This window comes from Hypanus sabinus, chromosome 7 (genome assembly GCF_030144855.1).
Source record: "Hypanus sabinus isolate sHypSab1 chromosome 7, sHypSab1.hap1, whole genome shotgun sequence".
NCBI lineage: Eukaryota > Metazoa > Chordata > Chondrichthyes > Myliobatiformes > Dasyatidae > Hypanus > Hypanus sabinus.
Window position 1 is genome coordinate 46,036,974 of NC_082712.1, and position 19,875 is coordinate 46,056,848.

The 19,875-nt window shown below is 39.5% G+C and overlaps 1 protein-coding gene across 8 annotated transcripts in view; it reads right to left on the reverse strand.

Annotated features, from left to right (window-relative positions):
- The window catches only part of adgrl3.1 (adhesion G protein-coupled receptor L3.1), a 573,597-nt gene that overhangs the window by 93,091 nt on the left and 460,631 nt on the right, over positions 1 to 19,875 (reverse strand). For all 8 annotated transcript variants that reach the window (XM_059974620.1, XM_059974623.1, XM_059974622.1 and 5 more), the window contains 3 exons: positions 19,156 to 19,329; positions 7,514 to 7,723; positions 2,397 to 2,617 (listed from right to left, as the gene is read on the reverse strand). In XM_059974620.1, coding sequence (XP_059830603.1) covers positions 2,397 to 2,617; positions 7,514 to 7,723; positions 19,156 to 19,329 — 605 coding nt within the window. The remainder of the gene's footprint in view (positions 1 to 2,396; positions 2,618 to 7,513; positions 7,724 to 19,155; positions 19,330 to 19,875) is intronic.

The window sequence follows — 19,875 nt, forward strand, 5'->3', positions numbered from 1 at the left end:
ACCTAGTCCCACCTACCCGCACTCAGCCCATAACCCTCCACTCCTTTCCTGTCCATATACCTATCCAATTTTACCTTAAATGACACAACTGAACTGGCCTCTACTACTTCTACAGGAAGCTCATTCCACACAGCTATCACTCTCTGAGTAAAGAAATACCCCCTCATGTTTCCCTTAAACTTTTGCCCCCTAACTCTCAAATCATGTCCTCTCGTTTGAATCTCCCCTACTCTCAATGGAAACAGCCTATTCACGTCAACTCTATCTATCCCTCTCAAAATTTTAAATACCTCGTTCAAATCCCCCCTCAACCTTCTATGCTCTAATGAATAGAGACCTAACTTGTTCAACCTTTCTCTGTAACTTAAGTGCTGAAACCCAAGTAACATCCTAGTAAATCATCTCTGCACTCTCTCTAATTTATTGATATTTTTCCTATAATTCGGTGACCAGAACTGTACACAATATTCCAAATTTGGTCTTATCAATGCCTTGTACAATTTTAACATTACATCCCAACTTCTGTACTCAATGCTCTGATTTATAAAGGCCAGCATTCCAAAAGCCTTCTTTACCACCCTATCTACATGAGACTCCACCTTCAGGGAACTATGCACTGTTATTCCTAGATCTTTCTGTTCCACTGCATTCCTCAATGCCCTACCATTTACCCTGTATGTTCCATTTGGATTATTCCTGCCAAAATGTAGAACCTCACACTTCTCGGCATTAAACTCCATCTGCCAACATTCAGCCCATTCTTCTAACTGGCATAAATCTCCCTGCAAGCTTTAAAAACCCACCTCATTATCCACAACACCTCCTACCTTAGTATCATCGACATACTTACTAATCCAATTTACCACCCCATCATCCAGATCATTTATGTATATTACAAACAATATTGGGCCCAAAACAGATCCCTGAGGCACCCCGCTAGTCACCGGCCTCCATCCCAATAAACAATTATCCACCACTACTCTCTGGCATCTCCCATCTAGACACTGTTGAATCCATTTTATTACTCCAGCATTAATACCTAACGACTGAACCTTCTTAACTAACCTTCCATGTGGAACTTTGTCAAAGGCTTTGCTGTCCAGTGAGTTGTCTCACTGACTGGAGACCTCTTACTAGTTGTGGGCTGCAACAATTACTGCTGGGTCCATTGTTGTTTCTCGCCTATATTAATGAAAATGTGGTAAACTGGATCAGCACGTTTGTGGATGACACCAAGATTGGGGACGCTAGTGTAGTGTGTAAACTATCAAAACTTGCAAAGTGATCGGGATCAGCAGGGAAAATGGATTAAAAATGTCAGATGGAATTTGATGCATACAAATGTGAGCTGTTGCAATTTGGCAGGACAGAAGAGGGTAAGGCTTGTACAATGACAGGCACTGGTAGGGCACTGAGATATGCGGAGGAACAAAGAGACTTGGGAATACAGATCCACAATTCCTTGGAAGTGACATCACAAGTAGGATAGGGTCATAGATTCATAAATCAGGACACTGAACACAGGAGATGGGATGTTTATTGGTATCTTCCCTGTAAGCAGGTGACCAGTACTGCACCTACCTACAGAGAAGATATCAATAAGCAGAGAAAATTTACATGCATGTTGTCAGGACTTAAGGATCTGAGTTTTAAGGAAAGGTTGAATAGGTTAGGACTTTATTCTCTTGAGTGCAGGAGAAAGAGGAGAGATTCTATATAGAAAATTATGAGGGGTATAGATAGTATGAATGCATGCTAACTTTTCCACTTAGGTTGAGGGAATCTAGAGCTAGTGGTTATAGATTTAGGGTGAAAGGTGAATGAGCTGTCAGCAGAATTGTTAGATGGGGGTTCAGTTGTAACATCTAAGAGAAGTTTGGACAGATAAGTAGAGAGGAATGGAGGGCTATGGTCTGGGTGCAGGTAGAATGGACTAGGCAGAACAGATGCGTTGAAGTGCCTGTTTTCTGTGCTGTAGTACTCTTTGACTCTGTAAACAGAAAGTCTAGGATTTGGCAGCACAGCCTCAGAATAAAGGAACATCCCTTGAAAGCTGAGAAGAGGAAGAATTTCTTCAGCCAGAGGACAGTGAATCTATGAAACTCATTGCCACAGAGGGTCATATCATTGGGTATAGTTGAAGCAGAGATTCACAGATCCTTAAGGTGGTTAAGGGTGAGAGGGAGAGGGTGGGAGAATGGAGTTAAAATAAGTATAAGTGGCTTAATTTTGCTTATATAACTTAGCCTTATGGACTCAACCACATTTGTATATATTTCATGCTGATTGCTCCTGTTGGAATAATTGAAATGAAAATAATTTGCAGTATATTATCTGAAATGAATTATTTCAATACTGCCGGTGTGGCGTTCAGAAATCTAAACCGGTAGACTCACGCTGTTGTCGTCCCGTAGCTCCGGTAATCCACAGCAGCTGAAACGGCGACAATGAGAGCTGGTACTCCATAGCCAACCAGGTAAAAGTACTTTCTGCGGGAGTGCTCACTTTCAAAGACCTCCACCAACATAATGTAGAGCTGAACACCTTCCAAAAACATCCAAGTGAACGCAGCCAGGAAAAAGAAGTGAAGCAAAGCTGCAAAAACAGCACAGGCAATCTGCAGGGAACAAAAAAAAATGCAGATTAACACAATTTATTCTCTTGCTTCATAATCTCTGCAATGAACAACAAACTGCATTTAAGAAAAATCTCATTTTCCAGGAGGAGCTTGAGGCTAGATTTGATAAAGATCAACATAAATGCAAAACATCAACTAAGATCCTCAAGTTACCACATTTGAATATTCAATAGGAGTACTAGTTCTTCAACACACAGGCATGGATTCAGGGAGTCATACAGCACAGAAACAGACCCTTTGTCCCAACCGGTCCATGTCAAACCAAATTCCTATGTAACTTCATCCAGTTTGTGGATTTTGTCCCTAACCCTCAAAGCCTTTCCCATTCATGTATTGCACATGAACTTAAAACATTTATTAGTTCAGCAAAGACACAATGTGAAAATAGATGATTATTTAATTGTCTAAATAACAATTAAGCAACTCAAGTGAAAAAGCAGGAAGATAACATGATGCCTTAGAAATGAGCAGTTGAATTTCCTGATGTATGTTCACTGTCTTTAAATTCACACGGACAAATTATTCTCTACAAAGTTTTACTTCTGGTCAGAAACTGGCCGTCTCACTTGAGCTTAATGGAACAACCATTGATGTCAGTTTTCACATGGTGTATGTTCTGGGCTTGCTACCTCAGTGCTTCATCCTGGGTCAAGTGGATTTGTCTAGTATTACCTCATGTGTTCTCTGTCTTGATCAACTGTAAGATGCATAGCACATGCAAGTGTTCTTTCCTGTTTTACTGAAAATGTCTCTGCGTTGGTTTCAACACAAAGTGGAGTTTATAGTCATATGTACATGTGCATATGTGTATAAATTCAATGGGAAAACTTACTTGTAGCGGCACCACAGGCACATAATATCAGAGGCACAACATTCACTTGGGAAACAAACATAAATTATACAATATTTGGGCTTGGATCAGCTTTTAACTTTACATCTGATGAGACCACCACTACTGTTGTATCTACCTGAAATTTTGGTGACTGAATAAAATCAACAGAGCTTTCAATAAAATCATGGCCTTTTACCTCAAGCGCTCCCTCTCCCCCATCTTTAATCTACATTGCTAGCTTCCCATAATATCCAAGAATATATTCAGTGACTAAAACATCACAGATTGCAAGAGAATTCCAAAGATTCTGGGTGAAGAAATGTCTCATCTCATTTGTAAATTGTGAGTTGCCGACTGCTACATTGAGACTGGGACCCCAGCTAAGAGAAGCATTATCCCTACCACATCATCACCCTTGTATAGCATTCTGAATCTCAAGTAACTAGTCAGAGTACCAGATGGAGATAAAGTGCCTGGTAGCATGATGGCTGACTTTTCCCTCAATGTCAGCAAAACAAAGATGCTGGTCAATGACTTCAGGATGGAGAAAGTGCACAAGCTCCTGTTTATTTTAATGGTGCTGAGATCAAGCTGTTTGAAAGTTTCAAGTTCTGAGGAGCAGACAATTCCAAAAGCCTGTCCTGGTCCAACTACATAGACACCCTGGTCCGGAAAGTACACTTGTGCTGCATCTTCCTCAAGAAGCTGAAGTCCCCATGGATCCTCACCAATTTTTCTGATGCACCATAGAAAGCATTCTGTTTGTATGCACCATGGCTTGGTATGCGATTGCTGAACCCCAGACCACTAGATTCTGCACGGAGTTGTGGACACAGGTCAGCACATCATAAAAACCAGCCGCTCATCCATGGACTCAGTCAACACTTTTCACTGCCTCAATAAAGCTACCAACATAATGAAAAAAACTCTCCCATCGCAGACATTCGCTCTTCTCTTCCCTCCTGTCAAGTAGAAGATCTAAAGGCCGGAGAGTCTGTACTGCCAGGCTCAAGGACAGCGTCTATGTCATGAAACTATTGAAGGGAGCTACCTCTTTATGGCCTTGCACTTTACTTTCTGTCTGCACTGCACTTTACTACAACTGGAACATTATATCCTGCATTCTGATATTACTATTCAGTTGTACAGATGAGATTAAATTATCTTAAGGGTAGAATACAAAGGCAATGCTTTTTACTGTACCTCCATCTATGTGACAACAGTAACCAACTTATCCATTTAAAATTGTGTATATTTTACTGAAATCACCTCATTCTTCTAAACTCATGAAGGTAGAGGTCCAGTCTGCTTATATCTTTCCTTGTGACAAACCTGCCATTTCAGGAACCACCATACTGACCATTACTGTATCCCTCTGAAATAGATATCTCTTTTGTTCGATAAGAGATACCAGAACTGTACAAGGGAATTCTAGAGAGTAAACAAAACTATCACAATTCAGCTCACACACCCATCGCTGCTACCTGCCACTATAAAGACATTACCTATTTCACGGATGGCCTTTTGGAACCATCAGTCATGCTGAGAATTATTAAACTTTTTTCCTGACCTAAATTACTTAAATATTGCAACACGCAGTCAGCCAAGGAAACTAGCACGATTTATCACAGATATCGCAGTTAAAGAACCATCAATCATTCACTTAAGCACCAATTTGACTGTTAAGTAGACAGGTTGGAGAGTGATGAAGAATTATTGATAAAAATTCTAAAGCTCAGAATTCTTTACCCAAAAAGAGATGAGATTTGGTTGAGGAGCAGTGGCAGAATGGTAAGAAACTACACTTCAATCAAAACTATTTTGAGCATTAATGCCCCTCAAAAAAAGGTTAGAAATATGAAGAACATCACATATCTCAATGGATTTCCAGCATCTGCATCCTCTTGAGTCTCTAGAAATACGAAGTGTTGCAAAATTAACCTTGAAACTACTTAAAATCAAGTTAAAGTGCATGAACAAGCAATTTGCAGCTCATCTAAAATTTATCTTTTGAATACCTAAAGCTTCATTTTCTGCATGAGGAAAGAACAGACTGCACAATAATAGTAACAATATAATCACTCCATGAAGAAATATAGAGCGAAAAATTCCTGTGGACTCACTAAGTAGGCATAATAACTGCACACTAATGGCTATATTAGTTTCTAGCACTCTGCCTCAGTATTTGGAATTGTGGGTCCATTGAAAGAACCATGAATATTTTAATCATTGACATTTGGTGGCCAGAACTATATCCAGCTTTAGGGGACTTAGCATGGAGAGAAGACCATTGATTACTGACTGAAGATTGAGGCATAAGGTTGGGTCAGGCACTCATCTAAGTGCCCAGGGATCAAAGCTTTTATCCCTAAAGATGAGGTTAAGAAATGGGAAGGGGAAAGTGGCAATGGTTGATGGTTAAGTTGCTCGTGGGGTATTAATGATCACAGACATGGGTCATGCACGATTGGAAGACCTCAAAGTTCAGAAGATTGGTGATCATTCATGTGCAATCAGAACCAAGAAGCACCATTCCATTTAAAGGCTATTTTCCAAAAAAAGATGATCATTAGTGTCAACGAGAGGACATCTTCTCACTGGAGAACGACAGTGAGATTATGGACGAAGAAAGTTAATGTGTGTGGTTGTGATTAGTGGGGCAACCTTGCCAATAAACTTCAAAAGGGGCCGTGTGTTCTTTGCGGTGGAAATTGTAATAAGTTCGTAAGTATGAATTACATTGAAAAGTACCAGGTTGAATTTCTGGAGTGATGGACTTGTGGTGGTTATGCTATTTCCCTCCTGTAACAAATTTTCTCCTGTAACTCATGTAGAGTTACACAACTGAATGATGCCAGGGATATATATGCATTGCAGTATTGCCTTTTTTTCCTGGGTGTTGAATTTCTCGAGACCAAGTACAGAAATGATTGGCCATGGTTGATGGTCCTACACCCAACAGAAAATCATGATGGGTATAGAAGGACAATCCAGTATCGAACAATGATGGAACTGGACCACATCCATAGACTTGTGATGACATGAGCTCCTTATTTTCAGAGGTTGGACTTTCTATTGCTTCCCTAAACTTAAATAATATCAGCAAATTTGAGCTAACTTGTTTGCAAACCAAATTAACCAGTGCAACCCTCCCGCACCTTCTCTCCAATGCAAGACCAACTTTCTGGGTCTTCCTTCCCCAGTTCTGATGAAGATCTTCAAGCATCCAAGCAAAAGTTTTCTTATTCGCAGATTCAGCCTGACATCCTGAATGCTTCCAAACATTTCTGCTTTCAACTTGAGTGGCACAGTATTGCAGTGCAGTGGTAAAGTCACTTGCTCACAGTACCAGAGACCTGGAATCTATCCTGACTGCTGTTAGGAGTTTGCACATTCTCACTGTAAATATGTAGATTTCCTCTGGGTGCTCAATTTCCTCCCACATCTCAAAGAAATGGGGTATTGAGAGGGTCAAGGTTAATATTCCACCATAAATTGCCCCCAGTATGTAGATGAGTGGTAGAATCTGCGAAGAGTTGAAGAGAGTATGAAGATAATGAAATGAGATTAGTATAGGATTAGTGTAAATGGTTGGTTGATGTGATGTATGGGGCCTTTTTTTAGTGCTATATGTCTCTATGATTCTATTTCATGAATTCTTCTTGTTTGTCACAAACATTTTCTTTGAGTTCAATTCTGGATCCAAAGTGTCTTTGGACAGGCACAACAACTTTGGATAGAGTCACAACAATTGATCTTCGTGGCCCTTGAAACTGGAAAGGTTTACAAATTCTTATCCTCAATGAGAACAAATAAAAATTTGCAGCTTAGCTAAATGTACACACAGACCTGTCTGAAAAATCCTCATGGGAAGAATAACTCATTATTATTTATAACTCAGGTGAAGAATGATGACCTGGATAAATTATCATTGGACCACATCAAGTGGAATAGATGCAAGCTTAAAGATTAAAGGAGGTTTTCCTCAGAAAAGTAGAGTCCTGAGCTTGGAGTAACAATGCAGGCAAACTAAACACACTCACCGGTTGGTCTGTACGATTGATCCCAATTAGGAAAAGGAGCTCAGCCACAAAGAGACTGATGCAGAGGTTTTTGTGAATAGTGTTTCGGTCACTCTGAAGTCCGTGGAAAAAACAAAAGGTGAAGATGCAGATCAGCAGGCAGACGAGGGATATCAGGATACCAACCCAGGTAATAACCTCCAGCAGCAGTTCATGCACAGGGTCACTAAACTGGGAACACCAGAAGGAAATCATTAGACAGAATGCAAATGCTTGTTACTTATTATAAGATTTTCACTGCAACCCAGTCAGAGAGACTTTACCAATAAATTAGCAGCCTCAAACCACAGTAATTAGATTTGATTGCAGGAAATAATTTACAGCACAAAGCATGCGCTTATGGTTCCTACTGTTAAACATATTTTCTTCACTCAAGCCAGTTGTTAATAAATTTTGCCCACATGTGCAACATTGACTTCAACAGTCAGACAAGGTGGGAACTTATACCAGACAAAAGGCCACTAATTAGCTGCAGTTACTCATTGTAACTTTTCATCTTCTATCTGTGAGGAGAAGCCTGCGTTTTAATAGAACTTCCTCATTCCTGCTGGATATCTTGAACCAGTGGTGCAGACAGCAGAGCTACTGCATCACAGCTCCAGTGACCCAAGTTCAGTCCTGGCACGTGGAGCTTGGACGTTATCGTTGTGACCCAATCAGTTTCCGCTGGGTGCTCCAGTTTCCTCACACATCCCAGATGACGGGCAGGTTCGTAATTTACCAGGCTAGTGAAATTTGCACTTAGTGCATAGGTGAGAGGTAGAATGTGGAAGAAATAGATGGGAAAATATAAAAGTAGTGCAGAATTACTGCAAATGGGTGTTTGATGGTCATTGTAGTTCTGTTGGGCTGAAGGGCCTGTTTTGTGCTGTATGTCCCTATGTCTATAATTTACAACCACTCCTGTAGGGATTTTACATTTGCCTACATAACAACAAACTTTCTTTATTTTGACAGACTATGTGAATGAAACGGTTGGTCAAGGGTAGAGGAATTCTCTGGTGGTTTAGACACAGTTCCATGGTAGTATGCCCATTCTAAACAAGAATAAAAAGTGAGGGTTCAGCTCCAACTCCATCGGCTAATAACAGCTGAAGCAGATCATCTTAGCATGGATACACTTAGTTGTTTCCTGAACACAAATTGGCTGATACTGCTCATGACTGAACTGATTACAATTCAAATGTATTTTTGGTTATCTGGTACTAGGTCCATCTGAAGTTGGAAAATTAACCCTTCTAGACTGTGTTACTTGGATGGAGATCTGAATGTCACATCATGGGTTCTTGAACAGCTACTTGTTAATCCTGCACCCCCAGATTTGGGAACAGCTACTTTCTTACAACTATCAGGCTCTTGAATTGACCTGAACAATCCACTCCCTACCACAGCAACAGAAAACAATAGTCCACTTCTCCCATTGTCTTCTCTGATTGGGTTTTCTGCAGGATTTCATTTCTCTCTCTTCACTATCTTGTACAAGTTATGTGTAATTTACATCTTGTGTATTGTCTCCATCTAAACGAATGTGATGTTGTTGCAACAAGTTTTTCCTTTGCAGCGGTACCTCACTGTGCTCATTCATGACAATAAACTCGACTTGGAGTTCTGTGAGAATTTAAACAGAAACTTCAACTGCCCCCTGAGGGGACACAAAATGATACCATATTATCATTTCAGGAGGTCTGGTAATCCCTGCACAAAATTTCTTTTTTTGTCCATCACTACCAAAATAGTAGTTGTATATATCACTATTTGTAGGGTTCACTTGCTCATAGTTAGCACTATTTCTCCAGAAACTGACTATAAATATGATTTGTTATCTCTGAAGCATATTAATGCTGTATAAGGTAAAAGTGACACAATCATTTTGGCAGCAGCACCAGCAATAAAAGCAAGCTACTGCCTTTGTGGCACAAATCCATCTGACTTGTTTGGTTGAAACTATCAAGACTCCCAGGAAGTTGCCAAGACCTAACTTTGAAAATTTCCCGCCTTCATTGCAAAATATGTAACCTCAGTCTGCCCTTGGCAATTAAATGGCAAAAAAATTCTGTCAGGAGCATGAAGGGTAAATGGGCACTGTCTGCAGGGTTGAGGTCCAACAAGACATAGGCAAACCTGTAGGGGAAGAGAGTGATCCAGTTAAGGTGGATAATATGGAAGGTCAAGATGATTTCTTTAATATCTATGTATACAAAATATATTCAAATAAAGTCATTAATACTTCGCTGAGAAGCTGAGGGTCTACTGTCAGGGTTGGTTGTGATGGATATGACACAATTTCTCCAACAGCTGTTGGGACACAGAATGTTGAACAAGTGAATGATAGAGACAGGCCTGAAGTTCTGTGAGGCTGTCTTATACTGATTTATAAAGTCTGCAGTGGACCCCACTGACTTCAAGAGACAGGATTGGATCCCTTGAAATTTTGGCCTGAAGACTGTTCTAAGTCTGCATTCATCATGCAGACTTAGAACAGTGTTCCAGTGCAGAAAGATTTTGGAAGTGCACTTTTCAAGTAATGAGATTTAAGAGCTTGTCAACCCTGAATGGACAGAATGTAATTCTCCAGCTGCCTTGTTCTAAGGTGATCATCTGCATTGGAGGACACTTGTTTAAAATTATTTGTAACACTGAGCCACTGTACAGAACGGACCTGGCTACCTAAATGGTTCATATAATAAAATCCCTCTGGCTGTAATGGGAAAGTAAAATTATCCTTATATAACCTTCCATAAACCATATGGGATTATTCTGCACTAATGATATTCCAATAACTTATCTCAATCAATGTAATTTACTACAACTACTTCCAAATGTCAATGTCATGGTTTCCATTTTATTTTGACATAAAGCAATACCTACATGATAAAGAGAGCAAGTATATGGAAATAAAAATGCCACATTACAATCTGTAGTTGAAAGGTGCCCATAAGCAGAAAAAGTTTTGCTCTTGTAGTTTTGAAGCAAGTTCTGTATCTTGGAAGTGAATGCTAACTTTGCAACCACCTATAATCAGAATTGTCACCAGCTGCTTTACATCAGGTAAGCTGTGTACGAGCAGCATCACTGAATGTTTCTTTCAGTTATAACCTATCCCAGGCAGACTGGTAAACCTCTGCAATTAGCAAATCAGAGCTTCAATGCCAAGCTCTCTGACACAGTGATTTGCCTCTTCATATTATTAATGGATTTTCTGGTACACACTTAACAGACCAGGATGGGAAATTGCCAACCCCACTGTTCAAACTTAATCAGAACTATTTAAGAACCCATCACAACCCCAAAACTTTCAAACTGCTTGATGCTCCGTAACATTGCGAGTTACCTCATCTAAGACCCATGCGTTGGTGGCATGGTAGTGCAGTGGTTAGCACAATGCTTTACAGCACCAGAAACTTGGATTTAATTCCCGTCACTGCCTGTAAGGAGTTTATATGTTCTCTCCGTGACCACGTGGGTTTTCTCTGGGTCCTCTGGTTTCCACCCACAGTCCAAACATGTACTGGTCAGTCGGACAATTGGTCATTGTAAATTGTCCTGAGGTTCGATTAGGGTGAATTTGGGGGTTGCTAGTCAGTGCAGCTCTAAGAGTTGGAGGACCTACTCCGCACTGTATCTCAATTAAATAAAATAAAAATAGTATAATTCTCTCCTACATAGCCCTCCAATTTTCTTTCATCCATGTGCCTGTCAAAGAATCTCCCAAATGTCCCTAATGTACCTGCATCTGTCACCAAACCCGACAGTGTTTTCCACCAACCTACAAACTCACTGTGTAAAAGAAAGCTACCTCTGACATCTCCTCTATACTCTCCTCAAATCATTTTAAAATTATGCCTCGTATTAGTTATTTCCACCCTGGGGGGAAAACGGTCTCTGGCTGTTCATTCTATCTATGCCTCTTATATTATACACTTCTATCAAGTTATCACCCATCCTCCTTTCCAAAGAGAAAAGCCCTAGCTCACTCAAACTATCCTCATAAAACATGCACTCTAATTGAGACAGCATCCTGGTAAATCTTCTCTGTACCTCCTTTACAGTTTCCACGCCCTTCCTATAATGATGTGACGAGAACTGAGCACAATACTCATCGTGTGAATAATGGAGTAACACAATTCACCAGAATGACAACTAAGTGCTCTGGGCAGGATTCTTTACGTTTGTGGATACTCTACTTTCTAACAGTACAGTTGGAAATGCCGAGTTTTCATTCACTGTGGTCCTCTTAACAGTCAATCATCAGGAAGACCAATGGAACATAAAGCTGACAAAAACAGCAACCAAAGGCATACTGATTTTACACTTCCAACTGAACGCCAGTTTCAAAAAGCTATGTGTTGAAAATTTGTGGCACATTTTATTATTCATAAATGAAACGATCAAAATGTTAAATCAAATTAATAGTTTAAGATCTAGTTTAGACGGTTAAAATCCTAAGGCTTTTCAGTGATTTAAATGCCATTGCCAAGAGTTACAACAGAAAGAGCAAGAAAAATCTATTAAAAGTTTAAGGAGCTGACAGGCTGAGATAAGAAATAATTAAAGTCCAGCTTTAATCAGGAAAAACAATTGCCCAACAATCCTTCCACAAGGAGAAGAACGCTTATAAACCTTGGTTCTCCAACCAAATAGAACCATGAAATGGAACTGCATAAATTCTGAGGCAGACAACATCCATCATTAAGATCTTCCACTATCTAGACATGGTCTCTTCTCATTGCTACCATCAGGCAGGAATTACAGGAGCCTGAAGAATTACAGCTCAAGGTTCAACAACAGCTTGTTCCATCTGCCATCTGGTTCAAGAACCAACATGAAAATCCCTAATTCCACTTCACACTATAGTTCCCTCAACTTGCGTTAATGTTATGTTTATTTTTATTTTGTCATGCAAGTTATGTATAATTTATGTTAATTTAATCTATGTAATTAATATTTGTCATGTTTGTAACATATTGCACTGCTGCTGCCGAAAGCTAATTTATTCCTTAGGTATATTTGAGAGCAGAAACTTTTTCCTGCTCTATTTTTGCAACATTTCCTTTTCATTTCAGATTTAAAATACTGTTGTGTTCTGCATCGCAATGTTCCAGTATTGCCCTGTTTCACTTCATATCCCTCACTTTATATATGTCCTCCAGACAGATCAGTTGCAATTAATGTCTCATCTGACATGTTAACCATTCCAACTTGGTCGCCAGCCAATCACAGACATTCTCCTTGTTGTCTCCATCCTTCACCCCTTTTCCACAACTTAAGTATAACTATTTTCTATGTCGTAGTTATGCAGAAAGGTCATCAATATTAAAATGTTAACTGGTACTCTCCCCATAGACACTGTGGTTGTATTTTCTGTTCCATTTTCAATCTGTAGTTTTTTGCACATTGGTATCTTTTGCCATTGTCAATTTCATATCTCTTCAGACAAAAAAAATGGAGAAATCAGATTATTCAAGTGTCTCAAAACCCAAATGAGATTTTTTTGCCTTCTTTTTTTTGAGAATTTAAAAGGACAATGTTGATGAGCAAAGGGAACTTCGATCATAGAAACTAGACAGAGATTTCAATCTAGTTCAGGGCAATATGCATATTGTAGAATTCAAGAGGGGGCTCAATGCATTATGCTGGGAGAAAAAGTGTGTTCCATATTCAGTGCCTTTCACAGTTTCTTATTAATGACAATGCAAAGGCCAGCCCATCAAGTATGGTTTTACAGTGCCAATTTAAAAAGACTGCAATTTTTTTTTCAGTGTGCAATGATCAGAAATTTGGGCAGAGTAAGAGTTCAGTGTAGTGGGGCTGTTTCATACCTTCAACACATGATTGTCTTTGTTGTATTCAGCCAACAGATAATTAAATTTTATTTAGTGCTTAAAATAGTTCAGTGTTTTTTTAAACCTCACAACAGATGTAAAGATAGGTTTCAGAAATATAGATTAATTAACACAGCAGACAGAAAATACTTAGAAACAAAATATTGTGACTTCAATTACAAATATTTAAATATATCACAGAAGACTGGATGTGACAATGAACAATTAATGTTCTATTATTACAAGATGTCAGAGTTGGAAAGATACCTGGAAACTGCATCAGAATTATGAGGATGCATGCTGAGGGATGGTGGATTGTGGAAACGGAGTTGCTTGCAGTACAGTGCATCTGCGAAAGCGATCCGGGATATAATGCTGCAAGAGATATTGCTCTGAGTTTTGAACTTCATCTGCCTGAACAAAGGTGACAAAAGAATGGGGCCGTGCACTTGGCCACTGTACCATGGTACAGTAGGCCTTTCAGAAGGCATAGTGAAATGTATTATGTTCAGGGAAAGTGATTCTGTCCTTTAGCAGCCAGAAGAATCTGAATGACCGTGCATCCTGCTCTGTGTCAGGGTTAAAGACCCCTGGAAATTGGAATGCTAGCGTTCAATTATCATGGCCCAAACAGCAACCAATGAAACAAGTTCTGTTGTGACATATGAGGTAGCTGTCTAAATTGAACCACAGAGGTAAAAACAACCCTGAGTTACTATTTAAACCCATGTGCAAGTTGGTGTAAGGTTAAACAGAAAGCAAAGTTTGAAGTGTGGTGACAGAGAATCAGCTTCCAATAGATTCAGCAGAGACATGTAGTGCATGGGAGAGAATGAGCTCTTCTGTTAGAAGTACTGAAGATAATTTCAGTCCCCTTGCCCATAAAAGGATATATTATTGCTGGAGGCAGATGCACCAAGCCAACTCCTGAAATGGGAGCATTGTTCTATCAAAAGAAGTCACTCAGGTCGGGTTTGTATTCTTTGGAGTTTAAAGAAAGAGAAGTGACCTCTTTGAAACACACAAATCACTATAGGACATTATAGGATTGATATGTTTATATTAATTGCAGAATATTAAATGAGAGACACAATTTCAAGGTATGCTTCTGGCCATTTGTAGAAACTTCTCACATTGAGATTGGTAAATCTCTGGAACGTTGCGCCTTGCTCGTTAGAGATATTTTATGTGCAAGTTTTCCAAAGACTGGGGTTTTGAAGGTTCCAGTTGTAAGGAGCTCTTGAAAATGAGTCTGTGGGTTGTAGAGTCAGTTTGAGTAGTGGTGAGTGAAGTTATCTACGGTGGTTCAGGAGCATAATGGCTGCAGAGTAGTAACCATTCCAGAACCTGGTAGTGTGGAACCCAAGACTCCTGTACCTCCTGCCCAGTAGCAGCAGCAAGGAAGAGGTATGGCCTGAATGGTGGAGACCTTTGATGATGAATGTTGCTTCATTGTAGCAGTGCTCCACGTAAATGTACTAAATAGTGGGGAGGGTTTTGCCTGTTATAGACTGGAGTGAATTCATCACTTTCTGTAGTCTTTTCTGTTTCTGGGCATTGGTGTTTCCATGCCAGGTCATTATTTAGGATACTATAGACATTTGTCAAAAAGTCTCTTTAATGTTTGAAGCATTCATGAAGCATTATGAGAAAAACATAGACCTAATAGTGTCATTAAGGTAGCAAGTTTGCAGGGTGACCAGCTGAGAAAGGACCGAATATTTTGAGCTTCTTGACAATTTGGTAATCCGGGCAGAGTGGCAAGGAGTGTGAAAATGCTGACTGACATTTGCATATTACTACTATAGCAAGGTTAACATTACACTCTGGCAATATTATCTGTCTTCTGCACAATGCTACTTCAGTGCTTTGAAGGTCATGATGCAATTGTGATAGGACCTCATTAATGAGACCAAAATGAAATCTCATGCTTAGGAATACTTTGCCAAGAACGGCCCTTCAAGGATAGATTTCACATTGAGCTTAAGATGTACTAAATCTGAATAAGAGTGTTAAACTTAAATTAATCCAATTATGTATGGATAAGTGGGAAGTTGGCTAAAGTAGACTGTTAAATTAGATGATTAGATTGGTAAGAAAGCATTGAAAAATACTTCATAATTTTCAGAGATTGTAATGTCCCCTCTCATCTCCTGAAATAAAAATGTAATTGGCAGAAATCTGAAGAATAACACCATGAGGTTCAGAATCTTTGCAGAGCTGTCGCTCCTGAATCATTGTCATGCTGATCACTGGGAAGTGAGTCAAAGTTCTGTGAATTCTTTCCGCGGCAGCTGCAGTACTGGGGCAGAAGAGGCTGCTGCGGGTGGGACAAATAGTGTGGGAATGATTGGATTTGGACAGCAACTAATGATTCCTCATCACGGGCACAGTGGAGTGGTGCAAGGGCCGGTGAGTGTCGGATGCCAGTCAAATATGATTTTAAAAATAAAAGGTTGCGATCAGCAAAAGCGGACGAATGAATCATTTAATGTCAAGAATGAGGCTGGCAGATGCTGTATGCAACAATGTGACACTGCAGACCCCCTCAATGCTATCACTTTAAACTCCCTAAATCAGTGCAATCTACTCCTCATTTAATTAAGAGTTAGTAACAATGGTGCTGGTTTTCTCCAGAAGTGGGGAGTGAAATGTTGTTCATGACCCCTGACATGAATAACATGTGAATGATATTGAGAAGCATTCAATGGAAGAATCTGTATCAACTGCCCAACAATCAGTAAGTCACCTTGAAATTATTAATTGTAATGATGTAACATATACAAAGCAGCTTTCATTTTTAAAAAAATGCATGTAAAGCACATGCAAATGGGTCCAATTTTCATGCTATACCATAGCAAAGAAAGCAATCCTTCCACAGTGTTCTACAGAAATTATGGGTGGTGAATGAATGGACAACATTTATAAAGGTATGAGAATAGTAACATGCTGAATGTTAGGGAAAATTTGAAAAAAAATGGTTAAGCTTAGAAATTCGAATGCAAGTACACAGACAAGAGAAAATGATTGTCCAAGCTTTTAAATCTAGGTGAGGCGAAAGAAAGCAACAAAAATTAACATTCACCCCTTACACGCTGGGGCGGAAATTAATGAAGAGTCATAAAATGGCAGAAATATCAATGTGCTTTGTTTTTTAAGCACAGTTGACATAGTAGATGACCTGGTGTTACGTTCCAAAATTCCTTGAAATCTGGGAAGATCTAAATGGATTGGCAAACAGCAGATGTAGCACCATGATTTGAGAAAGGAGATAGGCTAGAAACGATGAACTATAAGTCAGTAGTTCAATCATCAGGAAATTGCTGGAATCATTATTAAGGAAGTGATAACAGGACATTTAGCATAATAAGATTAGGCAGAAACAGCATGGTTTTTCTGAAAGGGAAGTCATGTTTAACAAATTTATTCAAATTCTCTAAGGATGTAACTAAGGATAAGGGCACATAAGACAGAGTCGACAGATGAAGGGTATTTGTATTTTCAAAAGGCCACATAAAAGATGACTGTACTAAACAAAGGCTCATGGGATTGAAATAATAAATTAGCAGAGACAGAGAATTAGTACACTGGCAGAAAACAGGCAGCAGGAATAAATGGGTCATTTACAAGTTGGCAAGCTCTTGCTGGTGAAATGCCTTAGGGATCCATGCTGGGGGCACAGCTATTGACAATGTATGTTAACAACTTTAGATGAAGGGGCTCAGTGTAATATATCCAATTCTGCTGATGAAATAAAGGTAGGTAGGGAATAAGTTATTATGAGGATACAACAGAGACTGCAGTGAGTGGCCAAATCAATGACAGATGGGGTATAGTATTAGGAAATCAGAGGTTACCACTTTGAGTAAGATAACATTAAGTACAAGAGTGTTTTAATTGTGTGACTGTTAATCTGTGCATTCATAGAGACATGGATGTCCTTGTGAGAAGTTCAGCAAATAATTAAGTTAGATTGAGAACTCTGTATAGTGTAGGCCTCTTAACTTATGGAAAGACATACTTGAATTAGAAGCAATACAGGAACGATTCTCTATTGTAGATCATGAAAAACAGTCTCAAACCCACTGACATTCTATGTGCCGCTCACTGTCACAGGAAAGCAGTCAATGTAAATCAAGGAACCCTCCCTCTTCAGTCATTCTCTCTTCCCACCCCTCCCATCAGGCAGCAGATACAAAAGTTCGAAAGCACTTGGCTTAATTACAGATTCTGTCTATTTAAAGGCTCTTGAATAGACCTCTCTTATAGTAAAGATGAACTTCTGATCTTTCAACCTAGCTTGTCATGGTCCTTGCATATAGTTTATCTACCTGCACTGGACTGGACTGTTGCTGTAACTTTAATACTATACTGTGTATTCTGTTTTTCTGAATACACTTATGTATGGCACAATCTATCTGGTTGGCAGGCAAACAAAGGTTTTTCACTTCAGAAATTAGAAGATAGAACAGTACACCAGAGAACAGGCCCCTTGGCCCACAACGTTGTGCTGAACTAGCTAAAGAGCAGATCAAAAACACCCAAACACTAATCCTTCCTATCTACACAATGTCCATATCCCTCCATCTCATGACTCAAGACAATAAACCAATACTCAATGGTATAAAAGGGGGCTGTAATTCAAATATTATAAGACCCTGGATTTTAGAAGGGTGAGAGATGTTCTTGCCAGGGAGATGGTGAAATGAGGAAGAACTTCAACTATCAGATGGTCGTGGGCCTTAGGAGTTTGTCACAGAAACATTGTGGAGTTATAATCAACAAATATATCCAAAACCCGAAGAGATTTTTGGAACATGAGGAAGCAAAAGGTTATGCAGATTGGATACCTGCGGTCACACTTAACACCAGGCATTACCAGGCAGAACAGGGGAGCAAGTTAGTGGTTCTTAGACTCACTTGTATTATACAATCTCCTTCCTTTGAAGAATTAATATGTTCCCATGATGCATAGTCATACATTTCCAACATATTCTTGGTGAATTCATTTCTTTTAACCATGCCATTAACATCATATGCCTAGAATCATTTGTGTGATGACCCACTGTATAATAGCACAGCATGTAATGCTTCTGTCTCATAGCTTGAGCAATCCAGGTTCAATTGTGACCTCCGCTGCCATCTATGTGGAGTTTGCATGTTCTTTCTGAGATTGTGAAGGTTCCCCCAAACTCCCCAACTCTTGGTGGGGCAGTTTCCCAGCTAAGCCCAATTCATCACAGGCACATCCCTCCACACCATCTGTGGTATCTACAGGAAACACTGTCATAACATTCCAGTGTCATCAAAGATCCCTGCTCTTTCTCTCACAGATATGATCAGGAAGGAGGTACAGAAGCTCAAAGTCCTATATCACTAGGTTCAAGATCAGCTAATTTCCCTTCATTCACTCAGTTCTTGAACCAAGCACAACTCTGCAGCAAAATGGACATTTCCTTTGTTCTAACTATATTCTTTTTAAGAGTATTTAATTTGTTTTATTTATATTTTATTTTGAATGTTGCTCATATGATGCTTTGCACCTGTGATGTTGCTGCTCCACGCAAGTTCTTCATTATATCTGTGCGTACATGTACTTGAGCCTATGGTAGTAACCTTGATTTTTGACTTTGCCAGTCAGTTTGGACTTGATGGGCAGAAAGGCCTACTTCTGTACTCTGCTCTGTAATTCCCCTAGATTATAAAAGTAGAGACAGATATGCCCACCATAGTATCATTCAATGCTGAGGGATTTAAATACACAGCCCTGGAACTGCTTACCTTTACGTCTTTGTGTGCCATGAGGACAGCAAAGTTTGTCAGATGATTGCAGGAGCACGTGGTATGAGTTCTGTTTGACCCCAGCATTCTGCAGCCCTGTGTGGACCAGTACCCTGTCATTGTCCGTTTAGAGTAGCTCCAGAAAGAACAGTTTGGATTAAAATTGTTTTGGAGCTGGAACGAAAAGAAATACAATTTTTTAAACTATAGTTAGCATAATCTCTCTCTCACTCCCCAGAGCCAGGTAGGGTACTATAGTTACCCTAGTCAAGAAGCAGTCTGCTATATGTCACATATTCCATGCAGAAGCTGCATTCAGATAGTTACTGCACCAAGATCTTTCTATTACCAAATCAGTTCTTTGATTTTGATTAATTTCAATGCAGAACTAAAATCAACTCTGACAACCATCTGCTTTGTTTGCAATTCAATAATCACTGCCGATCATACAGTATCAATCCACAAGCTTCTAAATCTGAGCCTTTGTATCTGGATGTTCAACTTGCTCTTTGAGAAACATCTTCTCCTCACTGATAATCAACACAGGCACACCTCAACCCGCTACTGTAATCTCTCTCTATATTCATGACTATATGGCTCAGCATCCTCAAATACCATCCATAAATTTGCACACGATACTACTGTTATTGGTAAAATCTCAAACGGCATCAAGGAGGCATGCAGGAGTGAGCTAGATGGGCAGGTAAACTGATGTTGCAG